General features: G+C 41.1%; 1 protein-coding gene across 1 annotated transcript in view; it reads left to right on the top strand.

Annotated features, from left to right (window-relative positions):
• LOC127352535 (uncharacterized) overlaps positions 1–10,348 on the top strand; it is a 16,885-nt gene extending 6,537 nt beyond the window's left edge. The window contains exons 5-9 of the mRNA XM_051381014.1: positions 349–409; positions 572–642; positions 3,676–3,730; positions 3,938–4,132; positions 5,691–10,348. Coding sequence (XP_051236974.1) covers positions 349–409; positions 572–642; positions 3,676–3,730; positions 3,938–4,132; positions 5,691–6,177 — 869 coding nt within the window. The 3' untranslated portion in view covers positions 6,178–10,348. The remainder of the gene's footprint in view (positions 1–348; positions 410–571; positions 643–3,675; positions 3,731–3,937; positions 4,133–5,690) is intronic.
• The last annotated feature ends 4,894 nt before the right edge of the window (positions 10,349–15,242 follow it).

Raw genomic sequence — 15,242 nt, 5'->3', positions numbered from 1 at the left:
ACACACACACACACACACACACACACACACACACACACACACACACACACACACACACACTCCTGATTCAGTTGCTGTGATTCCTTCTTATGTCTTAAATGTGATTTTGTCCTAAACATTGATTGGATTAATGAAGTTAAAGTTGCTGATTCTCCCTTTTTAAATGTGTTTTTGGGAAGAATTTGTTCTCATCATTCTGCAACAACAACAAAAGAAAACCAATACTGTACTTTTATGCCAGTACGGACGTAAAATAGGTCTCAAATTGCATTCGTAATGCTCTTTAAAAGTCTTACATTTAATTCAATAAGACAGTAATTGAACATAAACGTTGTCGTCTTCCTGCAGAGAGAGTCAGTAAATCCAACAGTCGGCTGGTGGAGAGGACCACTCCGCCCATCAGAAGCAGGTAACGATCAATCAGTGATCTCATGTGCACACTTTGACCTCTGACCTGCTTCTATATTCTTCTCTTTTTGGTTGTTGTTGTTTTACGAAACATGTGTGCACGACTGTGTGCGTGTGCATGTGTATGGCGTGTGTGTGTGTGTGTGTGTTACCCTTTCTGTAGTCCTGTGTTGAAGGTGAATGTGGATCCACTCCGCTCCTCCCCGCTTCTGAGCTCCCAGGAACCTCCACACGGTATTACACTGCACACACACACACACACACACACACACACACACACACACACACACACAGAGATAGAGTAGGTGGTGTGAGGAGCTACTTGTGCTTCGACACCGTCACAGTGTTTAGATAAAAACACAGAGGCACTGCCTGAGGAGGCGTGGATCTTTGGATGTTGATCGCCGTCTCATGGGAGTGTTTCTGTAATCGTACACTGACTCAGTCTCATGCTTCTCATTGACGTGTTCGCTTGTCAGTCTCGGTGTAATATCCGCTAATGAAAAACGACGCTGTCAGTCAGCGGAGGGATTAAAGATTCAAATGTCACCATCGGGATTTGATTTAGGGATACACTCGATTAATCTGTGATCAATTATTCAGTCCCCTCCAGCGATGTCGCAACTACTAATGTAAATTGAACCAATCTCACCAATCATAGCAGTTCCCCCGGAGCAAAACGCTGAAACGTTGTCTTCAGTTTTTTATGTATTATCCAATAAATGCAACAAATTTTTGCAATTTTCACTTCCTTCCGTAATTTGAATGCAAAAGAAATTGCAATTTTTTTAGAAAAGCTTCTGTGAAATCAGGAATTTTAGGCCACAACAATCCTCCCAAAAAAGCCAGTGAAATCCTGGAGGCAGTGTCAGTGGTCTATTATTCATATTAACAATTAACATCCATCAGTTTTATTCTCGGGTAGTGTTACGCCTTGTGATGGACAGTAACTTAAGTAACTAAGTATTGTACTTTAATACAATTTTGAGGTAGTACTTGATTATTTCCATTTTCTGCTACTTCATATTTAATATAAATATTGTACTTTTTAGTCCACTACATTTATTCTATAACTAAATTTAGTTAAAAATATAATCAACAAATAAATTATGATTATATTATTATGGATCAACTTGGTTTAAATGCCCTAACCAGCTTATGTAAGATCATTAGAATTAACTCAACTTTTACCAGCGGCAACATTAAAATTATGTGTTAACTGCTACTTTTACTTAAAGTAACTTCTGTATTTTTCAGACTGGACCTTATTTTTTATTATTTTTTGCTGAAATTGGTTCAGTTTTTATAGCCGCAATGTAATCCTTATGGGCGATTGTGCGACCACTGTCCACAGATTGTTACTGTCAAGTGTCTACCAACATTATAGAGAGGACCCTACAGAGAAAGACCTTTTTGTTTAACCAGAAACAGCTGTTATATCGCTCTGTTCAAAGCCACCAGACATTTTACATGCCAACATAGTAACACTTCATTTTATAAAACATTTGGTTTGTCTTTCCACTGTCCCAACAATCACTCTAAACTCTGGGTTGGATGAAATACATTCACAGAGTTACAAAAACATTGGAAAGTAGGGTTGAGGTTGAAAACTACTGAAGTTATCCTTTAAGTAAAATACCCGAGTACTTCTTCCTCCACTGTTTACTTCCCCGTCTACAGCGATAGGAGCGCAACATAAAAGTTAAAAGTTCGCTCCGCCCTCGCCGGTACAAAAGTCTTCATTTAAAGTAAACTGAAGCAGCAGTCTACAGTTCAGGGTGAACCAAGGCCAAAAAAAACAAGCAAAAGAATCTCCTCAGAAAGTGCTGACTAACCAGACATCAAACAAACAAACAAACAAACAAATAGACATTCACTAAACGCGACTCCCACAACACAGGAGACAACAGCAGCTCCATTCGTAAGAAGACTCAGGGTAAGGACGAGTATTGAGGCTCACTGTTAGACTTTATAATGGAGGTATATATACAACCTTTATATAATCAGGTAGTCTCACTGACATCAAACACACACAGACAGCATTAGTCACACAATCTCTCAAAAGGTCCAGAATTAAAAGTTGAACTTTATCCAATGGGATGAGACTTTGAAATCTCGATGTCCTCTGAAGTTCTTTCCATTTATATGGCGTTCTGAGTTCGCTGTTTCCTCGTGGGGTGTCCTGGATGTGGTCAGATGTGATGTGATACACTGAGGCAGCCTCAGTCGGAGACTCTTACATACACTAATGATAATGTGTAGCTCTCGAATTGACAGCCCCTCGCTTCGCACAGCTTTCAATCAGACTCAACTTCGAGGCTCTCCAGTGTTCAGGAAGGATTCGTTCCGGAGATATCGAGCTCCCACAGTTTGTTTACAGCGCTAACCCACATTATTTCCTTTTTTAAGATTACTTTTGGGCATTTATTTGTACCTTTATTGGACAGTGATAATAAAGAAACAGACAGGAAGCGAGGGAGAGAAAGGGGGCGTTGCACTGTAACCTTTCGGCCCCCGAGGCGCTCCACCCGGGCTATTTCCTGTCCCCCTTCTGCTTTTTGCCAAACCACACGAGTTCATTTCACCCGGCGAAATCCGCTATGAGTGCAGCTTTAGAAAAAAACACAAGCACCTGCATGAGTGAGCAAATGTTGTTTTAAAATGAAGTGTGAAGGTTAATCAGATCCCAAAACAAAAAGACTCTTGACACAGCTGGAAATTAGTATTATTATTATTGTAAATGATTTTATCTTTCAACCATTTGATGGTGAGGTTAACACGGATGACGCTGCAGCGCTCACCGCGTCTTCTGCTCAGAGTTCATCTGAGTTCATGACACTGTTTGGAAATAATGATCATCCTCTGTATTAATCTGAGCTGCTACAGGCTCCCTCACACACACCTTTACACCCACCGCACTGACATTACTATGTAAACCCTTCTGGGGAATTTGGTTTGCCTGCAGTGTTTTTAATGCAGCCTTATCGTTATTATTATTATTACTTTTTAATGATTGTATTTCAGTGTACTGTTTCTGTCTGGGTTATGGATTCATGCTGCCACCGGATTGCCCTTTGGGTTTAAAATAAAGACGGTACTGAAGTGAAGTGACTAAACGCTCACAGTCTACAGTCACAGAGAAGTTTATAAATAATAACTTCCACAGGGACTTCGTCTTTAGTAGATTTTGTGCAGTGGAAGATTGATTTTGTGAATCGCTAAGCAGAATAATAAACACTTTCTTTTTTTTTCTGTTTTCTCTCACAGAAACCACAACCCGCCTCAGCAGAGATCAAACCACAGGTTGCTCTTACTTCTACAGGTAACACAAACACACACCTTTTGTTCTGCTATACTTATAGACCCTCATTTACATACTGGATTCATAGGACCAGAACCTGATTCTGTCCTTAATCCTGAAACCATCAAACTGTGTAAAGATACCAGTGCAGCATTAAAAATGTATTTTTCCTTCCTGTAATTAACTGTAGACAAAATCACTAAACAAACCTATGAACCCCCCCCACAGGTGTCATGTGTGTGGGTTTGAGACAGATGGGCGGGCCCTTTTCCAGAGTCACATGACAGAACACCGCCAGTGGGAGCACGCCTCCTTCTCGCTGCACTGCTGCGTGTGCGACCACTCGACCAATCAGGAGGCAGAGATGAGGGCTCACGCCAACACGCACCTGCAGGGGAACATAGGAGCCAGCGTAGAGATGAGGTGGGCTCACTTTAAAGTGTGTGTGTGTGTGTGTGTGTGTGTGTGTGTGTGTGTGTGTCTGTTAGGTAGAGTTTGGTATTAAAAGCTGTAACCGACGTTCAGTATGCGACAGTTAATTAATAAATAATCTCTTATTTGTAAGAACATTTTTGAGAAACAATCGTAATGTTAGAAGTAATAAATGTATGTACAGTGAATATTTAGTTGTAAATACAGACTTTATTGACTTTATTATATGTATTATACTTTATGTTCTTTTTTTCTTGTAATGTTTTGACTTTATTCTTGAAATTACAACTTTATTTTAAAAAATACCAATAACATCAAGACTTTTTTTTCTCAAAAATGAAATTTTATTCCCATAACATTAAAGAATTTTAATTTAAATATCGTAAACTCACTTTTTTTTAAATCACACAACATTTTACAGTTAAAAAAAAACTCTTTTGACGTCAATTAACCTCCAAAATATCGTTTCTGTGCTGCAGTTTCTTGTTAATTATCAGACAAACACAGTGATAAACTAACTGTACTGAGCCAATATTGGCAGATTGATCGGTCAGACTGTAGCAGGAAAGTAAATGTTTATAAAAAATCTATTAGGATAAACATTAATTTACCAATTGCACTGCTTTGTTTTTATAGTCCAACCTCCCAGTGACTCATTAAAAATACACACTGCGTACTAATCTTTATATTATAAGGTTAAATTATAACACACTGCCATTTTGTACAGTTAGGAAATTATACACAACTAAAAGATTTAACACAATAACAACAATAACGACGGCTCCGCTCTATTCGAGTGTCCCAGTAAGCTGTGACAGTGAGCTATAGCACAACACCAGGACCTTGAAACTGAAGCAGCTAAATGGAATGCAGCCGCCATCGACTGTATTGTTCACACCCGTGTGGATGGGTAACCTCTCCCAGTACAGCCCCCGTTCTTCTTTAACCTGAGCAGTGGTCCAATCAGACGGATAAATGATGACAAATAAAGGATTAATTAGGCTGCATTCATTACGCTGTGCAGTACATCCGGTTTGTGGGCTGGCAGCAGACAAATGGAGCCAATCCGGGCGTATTTAATGGATCGATATCGGGTAAAATAAAGCCGATGAATATCTTCACTGTGCTCCTATTTCACAGCAGCCATTGTCACATGAAGTAGTAGAAGAAGTAGAGTTCCTAAAACAATAAATAAACCTCTGCCACGAATAGTCAGTATCACTAAACATAATATATAAAACGATCCAGCTGATCAGATCAGATTGTCCCAGTTTCATATCGTATCAATAATTTAAGCTTATAGACTAAATAGTTTCTAACCAGGACCTGGAGCAGGACAGCTGTTCCTGTGTCAGATTCATATTCAGCATTCAGATAATCTGAAGTACCGTCTGATATTAACGGAGTTGGATCGGGATCATGGCGTTGTGATCAGGAAGGGACTGATCAGTAATGATTGTGTGTGAAGGAATGTGTGTGTGTGTGTGTGTGTGTGTGTGTGTGTGTGTGCGTTATTAACCCCCCCTCCCCTCCCCTCTCTGACTCCTAGATGCCCCAGCGCCCCTCCTGCCGCTGCCGCCTCCAGCAGCGCTCCGTCAGTTGCCATGGCAACCCAGCCAGAGAATAGCACCTCTGAGCATCGCTGCCGCATCTGCCAGAGGTCGTTTCCAGGGCAACAGGAGCTATTGGTTCACTTCCAGGGTCATCGCCAAGGCAACCAGTACCGGTGCGACCGGTGCGGCCACCTGACGCGGACAGCCAACAAGCTGGTGGAGCACGTGCGCGTGCACACGGGGGAGCGTCCGTTCACCTGCGACCTCTGCCCGTACAGCGCCAAGCGGCGGGACAGTCTGCGCCTGCACTGCAAGGTCAAACACCCCGGCGACGTGCACACGCACCGGTCGTACGTGCACGGAGACAATCAGCGCTCAAACAAACACGTTCAGCGGCTGCACACACCGCCGAGCACACACACTGCTGCACCTTCCTCCTCCTCCTCCTCCCTCTCTTCCTCCTCTTCATCCCTCGCTCTCTGACCGCGCAGGATGGAGGGATTTGTCTCCTCTCCTCCCCATCACAACGCTCATTTCTCTGAAACCACGCTCCCCTTCATCCTCCTCCTCCTCCTCGTCTTCCTCCACCAAACACTCCTTTCTCGGTTACCTTGGTCTGACGACTTCTTTATAAACGCTTTCTGTTTCTCCTCCTCCTTCTCTCTTCTCCTCGTCCTCTATCTCCTCCCCTGTTCCTGTCTCCTTCCACCTCTTTTCCTCTCCGCCGTCTTTCTTTCCTCTACTCTCCTCCTCTCTTTGTCTTTTCTTCTCCTCTCCTCTCCCTCCTCTTCTTGATTCCTTGCATATATTTTGCCCTCCTTCTATTTTACTCTGCTCTCTGTTTCCTCTCCTCCTCTTTCCTCTCCTCCTCCTCTTCTATCCATCCTCTGGACTTTTAAAGTGATGGATGTAAAGCTCTGTAATGTATCCAAGGTACTGTCACTCAAACACTATGTATGAGAATGTCAATCAGCTACTGTTATGCTCAATGCACTGAAAACACACAGATAAGGAACGTTTTGAATTTATTCGAGTTTTTGCATCATGCTCGTGATTTTTGCTGCATTCCTGCCTGCTTTTAGTCGGTCATATAATCACTGAACTCTTAGCTATTTAACCGTGTGACATATTTATTGCCTGTCTCTCTCGTCCTTCAGAAACCCCGCACTTAGAAAATCCTCCCGTCACCAGAGGCTTCACTCCATCGATCACCTATTGATTCTGTTGATTTATAATCGCAGGGAAAATCACTGCTGAGAGAAAAGATTAGCCCGGGTGGTGAGAAAGTTTCACCTGTTACATAGTGCCACGCTTCTTACAGTGATAATAAAGCAGTTTATAACCGGGGGTGACAGGTCATTACCGTCCTGTTTTACATGTTTTAAGGGTTTTTTTTTGTGCCAAACTTGATTTCTTTTTCCTCTCTTTAAATCCTGGAAATGTAGTTGGAGCTCCATCCAGCTTCACCGGGTTTAACAACTTCAAGTTAAATGATTTGAAATCAGCTTTATGGCAGTTAACCGATTAATCATTGATGAAAAATGTCCAGAAAGTTGCTTATTTCATCCGTCCAAAACCAAATATTGTGTTTACTATCATAGAAGTGTCAGTATTCACGTTTGAGAAGCTGGAACTGTTGAATGTTTGCTTAGAAAATGTTATGAATTCATTATTAATCAAAATCTGATGGTTTACTCACTTTTCCGTTTTCTTCTGTTTTGAGGATTTTTGCAGGTTGACGGTTTCTGGAGGACAGTGATGATATTTCTAATATTTGTGTTGTATATTGATAATGTATTTGTGTTTACATAACTACATGGGGCTCCTAAGAGTCTAAAATGTCTTAATTTAAAGTTGCACTATATGTAGTTTTGCTGAGACAAAAAAAGACTCATTTTAGAATACGTAAGCCTTTTTTTTGTTTTTTTAAACACTCGTCACAAAACCAGAAAGTTTAAAAAGCTTCTCTCCAGTGTTATTTCACAACACACAGTATGATACAACTGATCCAGGAGGTCGGCAGTGGGCGGGGCCAAAGACTGAACTTTTTAACAGCTAAAATATTTTATTTAATGCGTATTATTTATTATATTACGGAGGCCGTGAGGTGTCATGGAGGAAAAATACTAGTTTAGTAATTCGTGCTCTGGATTTAATATCATATTGTTAAGAAGAAGAAGGGAAGAGGGACACAACACCGGTTAAATGCAAAAGAATAAACTGTATGTACAAAAGAAGAAAGACTTAGAAGAATAGATTTGGGATCACTGAGCAAAACAGTAACAGGACCCATAATGTAACTTATAACTATATCAAACATTCAGCTTCCTCTCTTGTAGAGTGGAATAAATAAAATAAATAAAAGTGCCACAGAGTAAAAATACTCTATTACAGGTAAAAGTCCTACCTAAATAAAATAAATCTACTTACAGTATCAAAAGTACATGTTACTGCTGCAGCTGCTCTTAATGGAGCTGGTTTGAATTTCTTTACATACAGTTAACTAGTTTAGTCTAGTGGTTCCCAACTGAGGGTTTGGGCCCCTCCAAAGGGTCACCAGATAAATCTGAGAGGTCGTAGGATGATTAAAAAAAAGTTTGGATACACAAATTAGTTTTTCCAGTTTTTGGACTTTTCTTTAATCTTTGATTTTTATTTAACAATAATTTAAAGTGGATATAAAGTTGAGAAAGTTAGTTTGGAACTGAAACATAACAAAGGGCCCCAACTAGACAGTAAGCCTTAAACATAGTGTATTTTATAAACTAGAAGAATAGATATAAAGTTGCATTGAACGGAAATACTCAAGTGAAGTACAAGTAACACAAAATTGCAGTTAAGTTCAGTACTTGAAGACATTTCTTCAATAAAGTGACGGCATTACTTACGTCCGTTATCCTGTTAATAAATTTAAGGGATTCCAAGAAAAAGATGAAATAAAACCGTATTAAATCCACAGTGAGTCTGGAGGATACGTGTATGAAGGTGGAAGGTTTAATCATAACAATTAATCTGTTTATTTTTCTCCTTGACACCTCCCGGACTCCGTATTTACACGGAGAAGCAGTGTAATCTTTTTTTTTTACATTGAAGCTCATGCGTACAATCTTTCACGTGTAACACGAATGCAGCATCAGCCCTGTGAGATAACACGACCTTCGATCATCAGGATACGCCACCGCCCTTTTTGTCCCGGCATCGACGTGCGTCAACGCTCCAGAAACATTAACACGTCAGTCGATGCGACGCTCCACGAGTGGCGTCAACAGTGATGTCACAGAGCACCGGAGTACACCTGTGTGTCACTGCAGCGAGCGGACATGTTGAACAACTGGAGGTCAGCAAAGAGAGAGACTTTGTTTAAAAGTTTGGACCCTTTTGTTGGAGTGAATGTTGCATTACCTCTGCTGCACACTGAGGCAGGGATAGAAGCTAGCTGGCTGAAGAAGATCTTTTAAGTGTTCACGACGGGAAGATTTAATGGCGTCCGCACCAAGAACGATATCTACAACGAGAACTATAAAGATATTGTTTTAAAACCCGTCCAGACTACAGCTGTAAGGCGAGCGATAGCGTTGGGATCACTTTAAACGCTTATATAACTTTATTTTAGGCTGCAAATTACACATTAAAACATAATTTTACCTGAAAACAGCCGAACTGTCTTAGGTGAAAAAGGATTAATTCAGTACGAATAAAATGTGTCATCAGAAGACGACAGCTCTCGTAAGTGTTGGATTCTCCTAACCCCTCTCGTCTCTGAAGAACTTCGTGAACCCACTTTATGTTTGTTTCTCTGTGTTGAGCAGTCGACACACTGGAGAGCAGCACGTTGGGTCACTGTTTACACGTTATTGTTCTCGGTGTGGACGGCCATTTACTCCCTCATATTATCAATAATTATTAGATTAGTTGTTTTATTTACTGTTTCAGTGACGATGATGAAAGGATATCACTACAGGGAAAATAACTCAAACATAACATTGATTTCTAATTAATTTTCTGTATTTATTACTTGTATTGCTTGATTTTATGTGATATATATATATTGTGTATTATTAGTAGCTTACAAACCGCCAACCTCCTCGCTAACAAGCTAACGTTTAGCTCAAGTGAGCAGAAGAGCTAACGATACGATACACAATACAGTTTGCACATTAGAACAAATAAAGGTTTAATTAAAATCTTTTTATTGGTTTCTTTATTGACGTATGAGGTTTAATCTAACTTATTTAATAATAATAATAATGATAAAGTTGCACAGAGTAGCAGCTGAAGACGTGCAGTAGAGGTAATCCTGATCCTGGGAAACAATCCGGTTTCAACTTCAACCTGAAACCACACGGAGCAGCTACAGTAGAAGAACCTGCACACGGGTTTCTATATGAAACGTATCTCGGATCAATGGTGCTAGACTCTGCAGAGCCCGAGAGCTGATGTATTTCTGTTTCATTTAAACCACAAAAACACACGAAGAAGCGTGAAACACAAAAACCTCGCCACCTTTTCGAAGCTCGTGACCATCTCGGATCTTCTCCCTCTCACATTATTTGCTTTAATCTTTCCTTTTTAGTTTTTTTACTTTCATTTTGTATCTGCTGTATCCTGTTACTGTTTGCTGCTGCAATGATCAATAAAGTTTAATTTAATCTGACTCACCTCTACTCACACCTCGTCTTTACTCAAATGTACTCACGCGCCCGAGTGCCGGGAGATCGTGTTACACTACGAGAATGGGTGCTAAAGAAACCCAACCTGTTCACTCTGTGCAAAGATTGTACTCACTGTAAGCAGCAGTGGCACTCACTGGTTCTAGTGCACAGCCGCTGTTTAATACTCACTGGTTCTAGTGCACGGCCGCTGTTTAATACTCACTGGTTCTAGTGCACGGGCGCTGTTTAATACTCACTGGTTCTAGTGCACGGCCGCTGTTTAATACTCACTGGTTCTAGTGCACGGGCGCTGTTTAATACTCACTGGTTCTAGTGCACAGACACTGTTTAATACTCACTGGTTCTAGTGCACGGCAGCTGTTTAATACTCACTGGTTCTAGTGCACGGCCACTGTTTAATACTCACTGGTTCTAGTGCACGGCCACTGTTTAATACTCACTGGTTCTAGTGCACGGCGGCTGTTTAATACTCACTGGTTCTAGTGCACAGCCACTGTTTAATACTCACTGGTTCTAGTGCACGGCAGCTGTTTAATACTCACTGGTTCTAGTGCACGGCCGCTGTTTATACTCACTGGTTCTAGTGGGCGCTGTTTAATACTCACTGGTTGTGCACGCGCTGTTAAATACTACTGGTGGGGGTGTTATACTCTGGTTTGTGCACGCAGCTGTTTAATACTCACTGGTCGGGGCGCTGTTATACACTGGTTCGGACGGCCGCTGTTTATACTCACTGGTTCGGGCGCTGTTTATACCTGGTTTGGACGGGCTTTTATATCACTGGTTCTGTGACGGCGCTGTTTAATACTCACTGGTTCGTGACAGCCACTGTTTAATACTCACTGGTTTGTGCACGCACTGTTTATACCTGGTTTGTGACGCGCTTTTAATACTACTGGTTCTGTGCACACACTTTAATACTCACTGGTCTGTGCAGGCGGCTGTTTAATACTCACTGGTTCTAGTGCACGGCCACTGTTTAATACTCACTGGTCTAGTGACGGCCACTGTTTATATCACTGGTTCTAGTGCACAGCCACTGTTTATATACTGGTTCTAGTGCACAGCCACTGTTTAATACTCACTGGTTCTAGTGCACAGACACTGTTTATTCACTGGTTTGGCGGCCACTGTTTATACTCCTGGTTCTGTGCCACACTGTTAATACTCACTGGTTCGTGCACGGCGCTGTTTAATACTCACTGGTTCTAGTGCACGGCCACTGTTTAATACTCACTGGTTCTAGTGCACAGCCACTGTTTAATACTCACTGGTTCTAGTGCACAGCCACTGTTTAATACTCACTGGTTCTAGTGCACGGCCGCTGTTTAATACTCACTGGTTCTAGTGCACGGCCGCTGTTTAATACTCACTGGTTCTAGTGCACGGCGCTGTTTAATACTCACTGGTTCTAGTGCACAGCCACTGTTTAATACTCACTGGTTCTAGTGCACGGCGCTGTTTAATACTCACTGGTTCTAGTGCACAGCCACTGTTTAATACTCACTGGTTCTAGTGCACGGCACTGTTTAATACTCACTGGTTCTAGTGCACAGGCTGTTTAATACTCACTGGTTCTAGTGACAGACACTGTTTAATACTCACTGGTTCTAGTGCACGGCGCTGTTTAATACTCACTGGTTTGTGCGCACGGTTTATACTACTGGTTCTAGTGTGTTAAACCTTTTAATACTCACTGGGCACTGTTTAATACTCACTGGTTCTAGTGCACGGCCGCTGTTTAATACTCACTGGTTCTAGTGCACGGCCGCTGTTTAATACTCACTGGTTCTAGTGCACAGACACTGTTTAATACTCACTGGTTCTAGTGCACAGCCGCTGTTTAATACTCACTGGTTCTAGTGCACAGCCGCTGTTTAATACTCACTGGTTCTAGTGCACAGACACTGTTTAATACTCACTGGTTCTAGTGCACAGCCGCTGTTTAATACTCACTGGTTCTAGTGCACGGCGCTGTTTATACTCACTGGTTCTAGTGCACGGCCGCTGTTTAATACCACTGGTTCTGTGCACGCTGTTTAATACTCACTGGTTCTAGTGCCGGCGCTGTTTATACTCACTGGTTCTGTGCGCCCTGTTTATACTCACTGGTTCTGTGCGGCCGTGTTTTACTCCTGGTTCTGTGCGGGCTGTTTCCTGGTTTGTGGGGCTGTTTATACTCCTGGTTCTGTGCCTGTTTAATACTCACTGGTTCTAGTGCACTGCGCTGTTTAATACTATAGAGTCAGCTGAGAGGATCTGAATACAAAAATCTCTCCGATTGGATCAGAAAACGAGAGAAAAACTGAGAGTTTAAGAGGCATTTTAGAGAGAAATCAGGGATGAAGGTCACACGCCACACTCACCAAACGAGTGGGAGGATAAGTGTCAATCGCCATGGGCCCTGTCCCCCTCCTCGGCGGTTGCCACGGTTACCTGGCATGTTGTAGGTCTCCATGGCGGCAAGCAGGGGGCCCGTCCATTGGCTGGGAGCAGCTCCGGCCTTGGCGAATCATCGGGCGGCGTGAAAGGCTCGGGGAGGGCGAAGAAAGGAAGAAAAAACACATGCACACAAAGGTCATTATTAGATTTTGCTAAATGGCATTACAGGAGAGGAGAGGAGAGGGGAGGGGAGGGGAGGGGAGGTGAGAAGGGAGGAAGAAGAGCTGACGTGTGGAGGGAGGAAGATAAGAGGAGGAGGAGGAGGTGAAGAAAGGGTGTGAGAGAGGAAACCAGGAGGAGGAAGTGAAAATGAGATAAAGAGCAGGTGAAGAAGAGGTCAAGGAGGTATAAAAGAGGAGGAGGAGGAGTTCATAGAGACGATCACTTTCTTTCTTCTCTTTGGCCCAAAGGTCAGGGGTCAAACGGGCTGAGGGAGAGAGAGACACGGCCGTTAGATGTTCTGATATTTTCCATCAGGGTGAGTGTCAGACGTTACGGAGGCAAAATAAATGAGTAAAGAAATCACCAATAATTCTATTTACAGCATTAAAAAACATGATTTCACAGTTTGACAGGAAGGAAACGTGTTTATTTGTTTTCTTGGTGAGCGTTAGATGTTCCGGTTGACTCCGCTCTCATGTCTGTCCCGCTTAGCTTAGCTTAGCATAAAGACTGGAAACAGGGGGAAACAGTTAGCCTCGCATTGAAAACAAGACTTTAGGAAGTCAGACAAACTTGTTCTTTACATTTAAGTTGCTACCCCTAGTGGTAGAATCTAAGTATACCGTAAAACTTCTAATAATAATAAATCACTGAACTCCCCCTGCCTCTATTTGGGACAGGCCTTTATTGGGGACAGGCCTTTAATTCCTTTAAACTAAACTAAACTCTAACTGCTGCTTCTCTTGAGATTTTGTTCAACTAACATGATGATTGTGATGCTTCAGAGGTCTCTCTTGTTTACCGTGTTACCGGTAAGTCCGAATGAATTAACGTTTTACTTTGTTGTTTTAGTAAAATATATTGAACGATTGAGTTGTGGAGAATCTATAACTGATTAATGACGTTCATTATGAACATACTGACAGAAGTTTAAACATTTATATTTGTGTAGGAGATTAAAACGACTTAAAACTCTCTCAAGCAGGCGACCTGGTGGATTTTAAGAGGTTTTATACATCGAGATAATTTCTATAAAATCCAGACCAGGCCTCTATTGGAGACCTGCCACACCAGGCTTTTAAAAGAGACCTGCGTCTATTAGGGACTCTGCTTTTATTGGACGTTTTACGGTATATAAATATAACTTCATTTGAAAAACACATTACTATCAAAATACTTGAGATTGCTGAAATATATTTTAAAATAAGCTTTAAAATTAACAATACGAGCCCGCTACGTACTCACGTTCAATGCTTCATCACGCACGTATACATCCATGATTAGTTTCAGGCTAAAATCTGATGCTAAGCTAGCAGGCAACAACACACAATCCTGGATCCAAACAGGAACTATCAGGAGGAGAACGCCTGGACCAGGAGGGACCCCCTTTACCACCATCACAGGTTCCATGTCTGTGAGAGGAAGGACCAGAGGATGAGCTGAATCCAGATCAGTGGTCACATTACACACACACACACACACACACACACACACACACACACACACACACACACACACACACACACACACACACACACATGCACGCTGTGTTAGCCAACACCCAATGTCTCTTTGCCTCTTTGCACTCTGCAGGACTGAAAATCAATAACTGCTGTGTGTGACAGGAAGAGATGGAAGAACCACAGAAGGCCGGAGAAAGGGAGAGAAAGGGAGGGATGAGAGGAGGAGGAGGAAGAGGAGGAGGAGGAGGAGGAGGAGGAGGGAGAGTTCAGCTGAAGCCACAGAAGGATGGAGAGAAGGAAGGAAGCACCATAGAAGGATTAATGGAGGAGAAACAACTTACACTTTAATTAATGTAAGAGGATGAAGTCATGGGTGGAGGAAGTACTCAGATCCTTGACTTACTTAAAAGTACTAATACTGAATACTGAAGTCAAAGTATTATAAGTATTATAAATATTATAAGTATTATAAGTATTATAAATATTATAAGTATTATAAATATTATAAGTATTATAAATATTATAAGTATTATAAGTATTATAAATATTATAAGTATTATAAATATTATAAGTATTATAAGTATTATAAGTATTATAAATATTATAAGTATTATAAGTATTATAAGTATTATAAATATTATAAGTATTATAAATATTATAAATATTATAAGTATTATAAGTATTATAAATATTATAAGTATTATAAGTATTATAAGTATTATAAATATTATAAATATTATAAGTATTATAAAATTATAAGTATTATAAATATTATAAGTATTATAAGTATTATAAATATTATAAATAT

The sequence above is a fragment of the Dicentrarchus labrax genome, unplaced genomic scaffold (assembly GCF_905237075.1).
Source record: "Dicentrarchus labrax unplaced genomic scaffold, dlabrax2021, whole genome shotgun sequence".
NCBI lineage: Eukaryota > Metazoa > Chordata > Actinopteri > Moronidae > Dicentrarchus > Dicentrarchus labrax.
Note: the sequence above shows the minus strand (reverse complement) of the source record. Positions and strands in the feature narration are given on the sequence as shown.